The following is a 13,353-nucleotide window of genomic DNA, read 5'->3' as shown; positions in this document are numbered from 1 at the left end:
TGAGTAAATTACACGAATGGTCCCTATGGTTTGGGGAAATTTGCGTATTTGGTCCCTAATTTATTTTTTTAACTCGGAAGGTCCCTAATATTTGTTTTTGTTACGCGCTTGGTCCCTACTATTTGATTTTGTTACGCGTTTGGTCCATTTCTTACCTAAAAAGACTATTATTTAAATAGAGAAAAATTGTGGGGTAGGTAAGGTAAGGTGATGAGGGTGAGGTTGAGAGTGTTTATTTAAATAAATCAAAATATATAGGGCAAAATAGTCTTTTTAGGTAAGACAGGGACCAAACGCGTAACAAAAACAAACAGTAGGGACCTTCCGAGTTAAAAAAATAAGTTAGGGAGCAAACGTGTAAATTATCCTAAACCATAAGGACCATTCGTGTAATTTACTCTATATTTTTAATATTTTATGAACTGTGTTTGTTGATAATTAATAAGATTAATAATTATTTAAAAGTAAAAAATTAAATGAATTGAATGGATTGAGGAAAATAGGTATCTATATATTATAGATATATTATAGGTGGAGAAAAATAAAAGAAAAAAGTGATAAAAAAAAATAATAATTTAACAAAAAAAATTGAGCGGGCTAAAAGCTGTCCACTCCCTCGACCTTTATATCCCAAAATCGAAAGATATTATAGGTTTTCCAGTATTCCCGAATTAATGTTGCCGCCATAATGATGCATTGGTGAAGAGTAATTAAATAGTTATACTTGGACGGCATCTAACTACCCTGCCGCTCCTTAGCTGAGATCGACCCTTTTGACATAACAAAGTCATTAGAATCAGAAACAATAAAAAATCTTTAAGCATGATGCACAAATTATAGTAGTTTGACTATCAGATGGGTCGAATAAAAAGATTTGGTTTCTAAATTAAGGAGTCGTGTTAAATAAGACTATTGCACGAGAAATCAATTACTTTATAACTAAATTTGAAAAGTAGTTAAAAATCTCAGCATAAATTATTTTACCTAACTTTATATAAAGAAAAAGATAAAATCTGATCTATTAACAATTAAGAATTAACAATAACAAATCTCAATCAACAAACGTAACATATTAGTCGACGTTAGTTATTAATTAGTAATTAACAAACAAACCACAAATTAATAAGTAACATATTATAAATTGTTGGGTTTAAGATTAACTTGGAAAATGAAGTTGTCTCTTTCCAATTGAGAGTAAATACCTAGCTAAGTGGTGGGTCATATAGAAGTAGTGCTTATTATATAAGCTGGTATATAAGCTGAACATTTACAGCTACTAAAACACACAAAGAGTGACACAGATATGGATTTGAAGGTGAAGGTAGGAGGTGTGAAAGATGTAGAACTGTCAGAACCCGTGAGCCCGATCGGACAGTACTTGAACAGCTCGGTGCTTTCTGTTCACATTATCGGCGTCTTGGAGTTTGACAACCCCATTGATGACGCTTCAAGGCTTGCACTTCATATTATCGATGTCTTTCTTCCCATTAACCATCGTTTCTCTTCAATTATGGTACCCTTAATTAATTAGCATTCCTACTTTTTCATGTTCATATGAGGTGCATGGGTTACGTCGTTTTGTAGAAACGTATTAGGAAAAGTACCGTTTCACCAACCATGCATGCACGTTGGAAAAAGTAACAAATTTTCAATACATCCAAACTTTTTGTTATTGATTACTATATCTACAATTTCATTAGCACATAAGATAACTTAATTATGGAATAATGACCCAATAGATTAATCAACTGAAACCATATGACTATATGAGCTTTTATGGTGATATCCGTAATTAAAAACGATAAAATATCTATTGTACCTTCTGAATACTTGGCAAAAGGTAAACAAATACATAAAAGCTAAGCTATTATATACTATGGAAATTAAAACCAATACTCACTAAAAGTAAAACCAATACAAACAGGGCTATATTACTGAAAGTCACATATTATATGCCATTTTTTGTTCTATGATTTGAACAGGTAGAAGACAAAGAAGAAGGGAAGCGCTGGAAGCGAGTCCAAGTGAAGGTGGAAGACCACATCCTAGTCCCTTCTTTTCCTGAAGCATTATCACCCGAATCTTACGATCATTATTACAGTGATTACCTATCAAATATCTCAATGGAACCTCTCCCGCAAACAAGACCGTTATGGGAAATTCATATCATCAAGTATCCAACAAGCAATGCATCTGGAAGCGTTGTCTTCAAGCTTAACCATGCACTTGGTGATGGTTACTCTATTATGGGTGCTGTCCTCTCTTGTCTAAAAAGAGCAGATAATCCTTCTCTCCCCTTAACATTTCCAGTTATTCGGAAAACTCTCAAGCCAGAAAATGATCTCAAGAGCTTTTTTAGTGTTGTAACATTGGGCCTCAGTGGTGCACTTAACACGGTCTTGGATTTCGGTTGGAGCATCTTAAAGAGCAGTTTCTTGGAAGATAGCCGAACCCCGATACACTCCGGCAAAGAAGGGGTGGAGTTCAGGCCGATCAATATAATGACAATGACATTCTCTTTGGATCAAATGAAGCAAATTAAGTCCTCCTTGCAAGCGGTATGTCATTACTTTCTTTTCATTTATTTATTTTTATCATCAAAATAACCGTTTTATGCAATGTTTTAAAACCCGGGTCGACCCGGCCGGTTCAACGGGTTGGACCGTGACCCGGGGTAGAAGGCGGGTCAATTGAGACCGGTTTTTTGTAAAAATACGAACCGGATCGAACCGGCCGGGTTTCCCCTAAACTGCGGTTCGACCGCTTATGTTGAACCGGTTAAACCGGTTTGACCCGTTTCAATAGAGTTTGGATAGTTGGATACAAGTAGCGAACGCCAAAACAACGAGCCGTTTGCGGCTTCTTCAATGTTTTTCAATGTTTAAACTTTGTGAATATCAAATTATTGGATTTATATGTTTATGCATTATGCATGAAAGTAAAAATATATAGAAATAGAAAAAGACCATAAACCGGGTTGACCCGACGGTTCAACCGGTTGAACCGGTTGACCCGTGAACCGGTCATCACACCGGGTCAACTAAAAACCCGGGTTTTAAAACTTTTATGAGGGAACGAAGTCATTTTTGTCGGGTAGATTACGTCCTTTTGGCCAAAGTGAAGGAGTCATCCGGTTACCCCTTAGCCACATGGACATTTGTTGACCAATTTTTCTATATTGACTTTGAGTTTCCCTTAAACCCACATCTCTCTCTCTCGCGCTCTCTCTCTCTCTGCCATTTACCATCTTTATCTGGAGTTCCTCTTTCAATAATCCTTTAGATCATAATCTGCTAGAGAAGGACTAGGTGCCATTGCCTCTCGTTTTCAAAGAAGCTTTCATCGCAGTGCACATTAATCTTATCATCTTCTTTAGTTCGTTCGGTTTGATTATTGTGATTTTAGGTATTATTTCTAGCAGCGATTGGTAGGTTAGAGTCGGTCGCGCGATTGTGAATACGGATCCGAGTGATAATTCGAAAATGTAACGGTTCCGGAAAACAGAACGTCAATGTATTCATATTCTCCGGCAGGATGCCGTCCAGTTTTTCTACTTTGGACTTACATAGACCTGTAACATAGATAATAATTAAGGATCAAAACAAAAAAAATGGCACAATTCGATTGTTGTTCAAATCGTAATGCAAATTTAAAACGATGTGTGAACTATGAATTGATTCTCACCAGTATCAAACCCTCGCTGTCGAAGTAGAGTCATCAGATGCCTCTTAAAACCCTCTAATGAAGTAATTTTAAAATTCTGGCACACTATTTCTACCTCGGAACGAATCGCACGCTTCACGCGGTCATCTTCGTCGTCCGTACCATCATCGATTACATCGATCAACATTTCCTTCGTCTCCAAATTTGTACCATAAAAATTCTCCACCTCCTGACCCTCTGACTCCTCCAGACGATCTCTAACCTTAATTTCACAGCACGATTTACCTCGATCATCGGTTTCTGCTCGAAGAACGGGTAAACTAGATCTGAAAGGTCCGTCACGGAGTTATGATCAGAATGCTCGCTTCCACTGCTCTGGCACAACCGTGCCCTAGCATCGTCGTCGAATGCAGCTGTTATCCTCTTGAACCTCATCGAAATCTTTGTCATTTTCAATCGTTACAACTTGTAGTGCCCAAGTTTTGTCTATGTGTTCTCTAAACCGGCTAAAACAAGTAAAGGGGGCTAAAATGACAGATTGTCGACGACTTACTTCCCTCATAAACCACGGAAAAACTTAGGTGACTAAAATGGTGAACCCTAAAAAATTCGTGGGCTGTATGTTTCATTTTCCCCATAATCAATCGTTCAAGACTTCTATTCATGCTAATAATTAAAATTAAATATAGTTTTCGATTTCAATTCCTTTAACTTTTGTTATAATTAATTAACTAGAAAGGTTACCCCCGCTACGCGGGGGCCAGAAGCTTTCAATGTTGTTTCTGAATTTATAAATATGACAGACATAGAAAGTGCAAGGATGAAAAGTCCGGGCTTTGCCCCAGACAAAAAATGTAAAAGTTTTGACTGCAATGACCAGAAGTGTGAAAATGGCTAAAAAATTAAAGGGGTAGGAATTAGCAACTTTTTAGAAAAGGGAGCAAAGTTGTCAAACCGTTAAAGTTTTGTGGTCAAACTTTAAATATTAAATGGTTCCAAAAAAGTGTAAAAATATTGATTGGAAGGACCAAAAGTGTGAAAATGGGTAAAGAATAATGACCAAAGTTGCCAAAAAATATCAAAATTTAGTATTTCTAACTTCCAACAATAATACAGGGACCAATTCTGCCAAAAAAATGGGAAGTTGAATGGAACACAAACAAAAGGACATGAATAAATTAATTAAAGAAGTACAGGGACCAGATATGTAAATCAAGGGACCAAACCTGGACAAAGCATCACAACTTTACTATTCCTTTCTTCCACAACTTTAATATATATAATAATTCAAAATTAATTTATTTTGATAATATTATAATTTCATCGTGACGATATTTAAAATAACAATAAAGTAGGGTAATACAATCTATAATTTAATGTTACTATTAATATTTATTAATGTTAATTAATTTTAAAACTATTTGTTATCAGTAAAATGTTATAAAATACTAATGTTGTAAAAATCGTTCGGCGGTAGCTCGACGATAGACTGACGATAAGCGATTAATCAGAATAGGCGGAGATTAATCGGAGATTAATCGGGGACCCTTAGTTATTATTAAAATTATTTAAAAAATTAATATTCCCTAAAAAACTAAGTATTTGAAAATTTTAAAACTTTAAAATTTTAAAATTTTGAAAATTTTAGTATAATATTTTAAAAGTTGAAAGCTTAAAAATTTTAAAATTTTAAAATTTTGGTGTAATATTTGAAAATTAAAAATATTGAATTTTTTAAAAAATTCCCGCCTATGACCGCCAAAGACCGTGAAGCCTGACTTTGACCGATTTTGACAAATTTCCGCCAAACGTCCTAATCGTAATCGGTTTAAGGCCGTCAAACGATTAGTCGTCAATTAATCGGCCGCCAAGGCCGATTTCTACAACACTGTAAAATACTAAAGTGTAGGTAGATTTTTTTTATGGAGCTTAGTAATGGATTGAATCGAAGGAGAACCTTTTCGTTTGAAATCCTTCTGGATAGGAATTTCTTGCATAATAGATTGCTTAACGAGTGGTGTCTGGATTTTCTCCTAAGACTGCAGGTTTTTTAATTGGTTTTTTATTATTACTAGTATCTACAAGCTCTTGATTTTGATTCTGATTGGCACTCTCAAACTGGTTTCATTAACTACCACAACACTTTCTATAATATTTGGTAGAGGAACATCAAAGAAATTGAGCAAAGATTTCTTCCTACGGTAAGGTCTCTTATGATACAACGGTCCACAAGGTTTTTGTTCTTGGTTGGGAATCATGAAGTGAGTAAAGGGGTTTTTTTTTTTTTTTTGTTTTTTTTTTTTTTGCAAAAGAGCAATCACATACTTCTGGATTTTTAACACTAATTGCTAATGACTAGTTGATATTTGGTTGATGGAAACAAGCGATTTGAATGGTTTTTATTACATCACTACAAGAAAAAACACCATTACCGATGACGTCATTAGCAGCGACGGCACCATTAGCGGTGACATTTTTACATGTCACCCCTAATGGTGTCGTCGCCGCTAATGGCGTTGCCACTGAAGGTTGAAATCACGATCCGTGTGCTTGTTCAAGAAACAACCCTATCCGATGATAACATAACCCAATCGAACGACTGATATCAATGATGTATTTTTTGTTGAATAAGTTAAAGTTTTTACATAAGAAACATGCATGGGCATTAGTTAAGTCACTGTGATTTTCTTGAAGGATACATTTTGTGCTTTAGCGGTGAGAAGTACTGTTGAAGGAGTGTCTGAGGGTGAAGTAAGATTATCAGGAGTTGGCTTCATCATAATCTCTTCATTGTCAACCATCTAAACATCAAAACATCTACCTTATCTATTTAACCATTACCTTGTACATTATCAGCCATAAAAACACCCCTTTGCTTTAGGCTAATATATGTATATTATCCTTCAGCATTCAAGCATACTTTTATACCATAAGTTCTTCTCCAAACAACATATCCTTGATTTTATTCTCATCGAAACACTCCTTTATTTGATACATCTCATGGTAGGTGGAGTCTTTTTCCAACAAGGCTTTCCTATAGGCATCAAAGGTATCTGAAAATAAAGAAAATATTTGGTCTAAGTAAGGCTCACATAAACTTATGAAAAAGTTAATTCACAAGATAAGAAATTTACTTACTCAGTTATGATGCGCTATGATAGAAATGAGTTTCTTGTCATGACACTATAGTTTTTCTCTCATTAATCCCTTATTTCTCACTATAATTAAAACTAGATGGCCATAAGTCGGTCTACACATTCTCAACTTTAGCATTTTTTGCAATTAGAAAAAGCTTCCCCATATTCATTGAGAAATCACCATTTTCGTTTTCATCACCTGAAGACCATAGTCCATACATGCTCATATCCTTTAATAATAAAAGATTTATCTTTCTCAAACTGTTCTTTGGCACATTCCAGATACTTTGTTGCATTCTTTACCTTATTTGACTTGCAAGCACAAGTGTAGCGGTTCAAAACATTGTAGTTGTGGAAGACGACAGTGTCACCTTTCTGTTTGATATTAGATGTGTTTCCCTTTTATTGAGTGGAAAAAGTTTGGCTTAAACTGTGATGTGAGTAAGGCTGGAATAGCAGGAATTCGGTTTGTTGAGAGCGATGTTGGTATTTTCGCTGAGGGTACGTATTTTAAGAGAAACTCTGGTTAGATGAGTGTGATGAGTTTTGATAGAAAATATAAGTTAGTTTTTTTCATAAAAACGGTAACAGAAGCTTTTAAAAATAACAAATTTATTTTCAAGTTTATAACAAAACCAAACTATCTAGGATCAATTTATAGATGTTAGAATGATATTAAAAACAAGACGAAACTGCACAAATGGTCTCTATGGTTTGCTGAAAATTGTCACTTTGGTCCAAAAATGTTTGGACTAGCACCACAGGTCCAAAGTTTTCCTTTTGTTGCGAGTTTGGTCGGATTTACTTTAAACTTTTTTGAAATAACGATTTTACCATTGCTTTTACTTTTCCAGTTTATTTATTTATTTAAATATTTGTATGATTAAAAAATAAAACCTCTCTCTCTCTCTCTCTCTCCCCAATAGAGAAGTTCAAAAAATTTGTTCTATTTTTTGCTCTCTTGGATTTGTAATTACTACGTGTTAATAATACAGAAGAAAAAGGAAGTAGCAAATGTCATCAAATCATAAAAGCTTTGTAGGTGAAAACCCTTCAAGAAATCTATCAAACAAAACATGGGCATTTTTTTTTCTGAAACACACACACTCCAAAATTATGTATCTGTTCTTCAACAAATGAACCCAGATGTCGAATAAACCCTAAACAAGATTTTTATTTCGAAAAAAAACTATAAATGATTACTCATGAACACATACTCCATGAGAACCTCCAAGTCCATGATCTCAACTGTTGGTTGACGCGTGTTTGGTATCCCCATAATTGGAAGAACAAGCTTCACCTACTTCCCCTAAATCTTCGCTATCATCAGAAAACGTCGTCATTGCTGGAGATTCAGAACTCCACGACGACAACGTACATCAATGAAGATTTGGATGTCTCATTGGTCTCTCTCCTTAGATTCTGAACACATGATGAGGACATGGTTGCAGATCTGTAAGGAGGGAAGCATATCTAGGAGGGTATAGCAGATCCGTAAGGAGGGAGGCAGATCTAGGGTTTGCAGAGGAAGATCGTGGCGTCATTGTTCGTGAAAATGAAACTTCCGACCTCCTCACCCCTTAATTTGGTTTTGTTGATAAAACACAAAGGTGGCATAGAAGGAGTCGAACGGTTTTGCTTTTGGATTTGCTAATTTCTTGAGAAATCTGGTTTTGTTGAACAAAAACCCAATGTATGTGGGTTTATTCCACCATGGTCGATTTCTTGATAATTTTGGCAAAAAAAAATCCAGATTTCTTGAATATATTTTTTAAACCATAGGGTTTTATGGGAGATACTACCTGAGGCAGAAGGTATGTGGGGGGGGGGGGGATGTGGGAGATGATGGGCTATAGATTTCATCGTTGCAATGGAAGGTGATGGTGGTGTACCACTGGTTTAGTGTTCTTTGGGGTTTAGAGAGAGAGAGAGAGTAAGTGTGTGAGAGAGAAAGATGTATTTTTTATTTTTTTAATCATACAAATATTTCAATAAATAAAGAAACTGAAAAAGCAAAAGCAAGGGTAAAATCGTCATTTCAAAAACGTTTAGAGCAAATCAGACCAAATTCGCAACAATATGAAAACTTTGGACCTGTGGTGCTAGTCCAAACGTTTTTGGACCAAATTGACAATTTTCAGCAAACCACAGGGACCATTTGTGCAGTTTAGTCTAAAAACAACCGTAAAGTGTTTTAGAATGAAAACATTTGAAGCCTTTGAACCCACTTGGTTTTGGGGTGTTGATGAAGATAGAATAATCAAAGAGTATGATTTCTCTACAAGTATCCACCGTCAAAGATTAAGGCACTTAGAATGTTAGTTCCTTCTTATATAAAGTATTTCTTAAGCCTTTAAGTGCTTAACTCATAAGCACTAAAGGAGATGCACTTTAAGCCACCAAAGACTTGAATGATCTTCAAAAGAAAGCAAGAGAACATCATGGAGAGAAGCTACGACTTTGGTTCTTTTTTAAGAGAGGAAGTGTTCAAAAATGCAAGCAAACACTCCTTTATATACTCCATACAAAAATAAAGCTATACAATAAAATAATATAAAGTATTCACTAGCTTTTAGAAGCATGGTGAGCATGGGTGGGAGGTTGACAAGAAACCTCCCTTGCTTGAAAGGATTTTCGGACATAACAAAAGAAAGAGAAAAAAATTGTCTCCAAGCTTCTTTATGTATTAACACTAGTTAACAAACTTAATCATGATTAATCAAAGTGTCCAAAACTTTATACATGACTTATTAAGTCATACCATATGATATAATAACTAATTATACTCACTTTAATTATTATTTTCACAAAAAAATAATAATTCTCTAATTAAATACAATAATTGATATTAATAATCATATTAATAATAAATATACAAAATGTGTCAACTTGATAAATGTGTGGTCCTATATGATCATATGTTATTAGCAACATCACTTAATAATGATTCTTGAGCATATATATCCAACAAATTGATATTGTGGAGGTCTTGAGATGTTAGCTCTTGAGAATTACATTGGCTTATTTTGATGTGGATGGTTTCAGAAGCTGTAACTATAACGTTGGACAAGCAATGCATACTCATTCTAAAAAAACTCTTCCTCCTCTTTTTCTTCCATAGGGTTGAAACCTGAATCAATATATGTGTTGGGTGAAAAAACGTTATGAGAGGTCTGAGAGACAAGAGCAAGAGGTCCTCTAGTTTTTTTAAAATTTAGATTAATTTCCAAATTTGTTTCGATGGTATTTGCATTTGTTATCTAATTTAAAATAAGTGTAAAATGAGTTGCAACGTTCTTTAATCTTTCACTAGGAAAGATATGAAAATTGTTGAAATCATTGATTGCTGAAGTATGTTTTTTATTCTTAACATTTTATGTTCGAATAATACTTTAGTATTACCCATACAACATGAGCCGAAGTGGACACCTTGATATGGTAAAATAAATAACAGGAATACCATATACTAGCTCGATAAAAGCAATTTCATCATTCTCAAATTTTGAAAGATCTTGAGAAGTTAGAGGTCCAGGAGGCTGTTGAGCTGCTACACCGCGGAGAATAACAACAACATCAACAACTATTTCATCGACAACATAAGGGCATTCAATTATGGTTCGCCACACATTATTTCCTTTTCTTTAAACATAGTTTTTATTCATCTTTTCCATTGATTGTATTCCTCTACAATCAGTATGGGAAGTATGGTGGAACATGTCAAATTATTTGATGTTTACAACATATATTGGCTACAAATTCTTACTAGCCATAGTTGTTTTTAAAATAATTAAGAAAAATGCTATATTTCAAGAATAATTTCTTAAGAACCCAAAAATGCAAGAAACGTATGTTTCTCACAACGATAAGCCAAGAAGTTAGAGATCAAACAACGACCTAGGCGCTTATACCATTTCAAGAAACCAAAACACAAATGACTAATTGGTACATAATGTAAATAAACACAATTAACAACTAATATAAATTATAAAAATAAAGGAATAAGCTTAAGGAAAATAAACATGATAAGCATGATATGGAAGGAAAAAAGTAATATCATTAACAATAAATTAAAATAACAATTCTTATTGATCCACTCTTATAATGCTCAATATATATAGTTAACTATTTATAGGGAAATAAGAAGGATCTATTCTAACAAAAAGTAGATATTGACAGAAGATAGCATAAGATATTTATCTAGGTACTAAAAGCACTATATATGCGAATCTTTCTTAACCAACATTTATTACAAAAAAAACAACTTCAAATATAAATGGCACCTCAGATACATGACTTTGGTACATCAACATTCTCTTATCTTAACTTTTCTTATAAACTACGAAACACTCTACTATGGATTGTCACTTTCAGGTTACACATTTACAAGTTACATAATTATAAAATTATAAGGATCAACCACTCCCATTCAACCAAAATAGATATGCGTGGGGTAAGGGGTATTTCAAAGAATGAGATGTGGAGGCGGAGGGAAATGGGAGGTGTTGTAGGGGTATAATATAACTTTGCAATAAACATTAAAAAAAGTTAATATCATCAATACAAAATTAAACTAGGGGTATAATCGTCATTTTAGATCAAATATAAAAAAACTAAGCAATAGGGACGAAAACCGTAATAAAATGAAACCAGGATGACAACCATGTAAGAAAATGCAAACTTGGACTAAAATTGCAAGTTTTGTAAACCATAGGACCATATATCTACAATTTTGTCTAATAATACTATCTTCATGGACGAAGCTTGCTTAGGGCAAGGGGGGCTGTGGCCCCTGAATTTTTTGTTAGAAATAGCCCTTCCACTTTAGTTTATATACATATTTAGCCTAAAAATATAAAATTTATGTTGTGGCCCCCTGCTCTCCGATTTTTATGTATATTATACTTTCGGCCCCCAAAATAAATGTTCAAGCTCCGTCACTGACTATCTTAACTAAGATAACAAATAATTAAAAAAAAAAAGAAGAAGACTTTTTACAAGGAACATAATCTTAAAAAGCTAAAATTTCCAGTGGAATCATGTTGGGACCAAAATGTAAAAGAATTGTTAAATCTGTGACAATTTGCAAGCCACAAAAAGTTATTGATTAAAAAATAAACAATTAGCGAACATATTTGAAAGTGACAGGGCTTTTAGATTTTTCTCATTTATTTACGATGAAATAAATGCTAACAATTAGAAATATATTTTTCCTATGTACATTTTCCAACTAGTTTCTCTGTCTTATATTTCTGAATGTAAATTTATTGTTACACAGACAATAAATGATGTAGTTTGCGGAATGATTTTCCTGGGGATAAGATTGTACATGGAAGCAACAAGTGAAGAAGCAAGAAATGCAAGGTCTACAGCTTTGGTGGTGCTTAACACTAGATCTATTAGTGGTTACACGTCTGTGGATGAGATGCTTCAAAATCAGGAAGCTAAAAGTCTGTGGGGAAACCAATGTCTTTTCTTGCACATTCCATTACCAGAGCTTCACCAAAATGACAATCCTTTGAATCCGCTCAAATTTGTTCAAGAAACACAAAATATCGTCAAAAGAAAGAGAAACTCCTTTGCTGTCTATCTCAATGGAATGTTACTTGAATCTATAAGAAAATTTAGAGGTCCAGAGGTATGTCTACATCATGCATTAGCTCTCAAGCGTACTCATATTTTTCTATGCATCTGAATTTAAGTTGCTCTGAAATGTTAAGGCAACCTCTCGATACGTTCATAGAACCCTAAAGAATTCAAGCATACTGGTGACAAATGTGATTGGGCCACTTGAGAAAATAACTCTTTCCAATCAAACGGTTAAAGGAATGTATTTTATGGGAGTGAATTTCCCACAGGTATAATCAATTTTTTGTTTCTAGTTTATTTTTAGTCCATTTTAATAATTTAGCGTGCTCAATACTGGATCCATGCATATTACGTCATTACTAAAACTATGAAGAATGTTTTCCGATGATAACTTGTTGCAGAGTCTTACAGTAACAGTAGTGAGTTACATGGACCAGTTGAGGGTTGCAGTAGGAGCTGAAAAAGATTTCATAGATCATGTGAAGTTTCGTACATGCACCGAGAAGGCATTCAGTATGATTTATGATGCTGCAGTTAAGCCTAATTGACATGAAAGTTCTTACAAAAGTCTTGATCCATGGATTTCGTTAGTCGCTTCTTCAATAAACATTGATCTTCCTACGATACAATCATGTCTTGATTACTCATTGGCGTGATTATAATGTAATATGTACTTTCATTCTTGTTTCATTATTGATTTTTAAACTTTTTTTTATTATTATTGCTTTTCCTTTTGTGTTGATTACTTATTGGCGTGATTACATGTATTCACCTCCATGTGGAACATAGGTGCTTTCCAAAAATCTCTTTGAAATACATCTCGAATGCTTTAGACCCTTAAGAGTTTTACCAAAGGGTTATAAAAACCCAATTCCAATATTCTGAACCCGAAAATTTCTGGTTCCGCGATGCTCAGAAATTAGAATCTGAAAGTTCTAGTGATGACCCGACTCCCGAAAGAAACGAA

The 13,353-nt window shown here is 34.1% G+C and overlaps 1 protein-coding gene across 1 annotated transcript; it reads left to right on the top strand.

The window, feature by feature from the left end:
• The first annotated feature begins 1,275 nt into the window (after window positions 1–1,275).
• Window positions 1,276–13,104, top strand: LOC145128678 (wax ester synthase/diacylglycerol acyltransferase 4-like). The gene is made up of 5 exons (XM_079063495.1): window positions 1,276–1,513; window positions 1,983–2,558; window positions 12,076–12,435; window positions 12,518–12,655; window positions 12,788–13,104. The coding sequence occupies exons 1-5, from the start codon at window positions 1,304–1,306 to the stop codon at window positions 12,932–12,934; spliced, it is 1,431 nt and encodes a 476-aa protein (XP_078919621.1). The 5' UTR covers window positions 1,276–1,303; the 3' UTR covers window positions 12,935–13,104.
• Window positions 13,105–13,353: the final 249 nt, after the last annotated feature.

The sequence above is a fragment of the Lactuca virosa genome, chromosome 8 (genome assembly GCF_052849685.1).
Source record: "Lactuca virosa cultivar CGN04683 chromosome 8, Lactuca_virosa_CGN04683_v6, whole genome shotgun sequence".
NCBI classification, from domain to species: domain Eukaryota; kingdom Viridiplantae; phylum Streptophyta; class Magnoliopsida; order Asterales; family Asteraceae; genus Lactuca; species Lactuca virosa.
The sequence above is the reverse complement of the archived record's forward strand: the minus strand, read 5'-3'. Positions and strand labels throughout refer to the sequence as shown.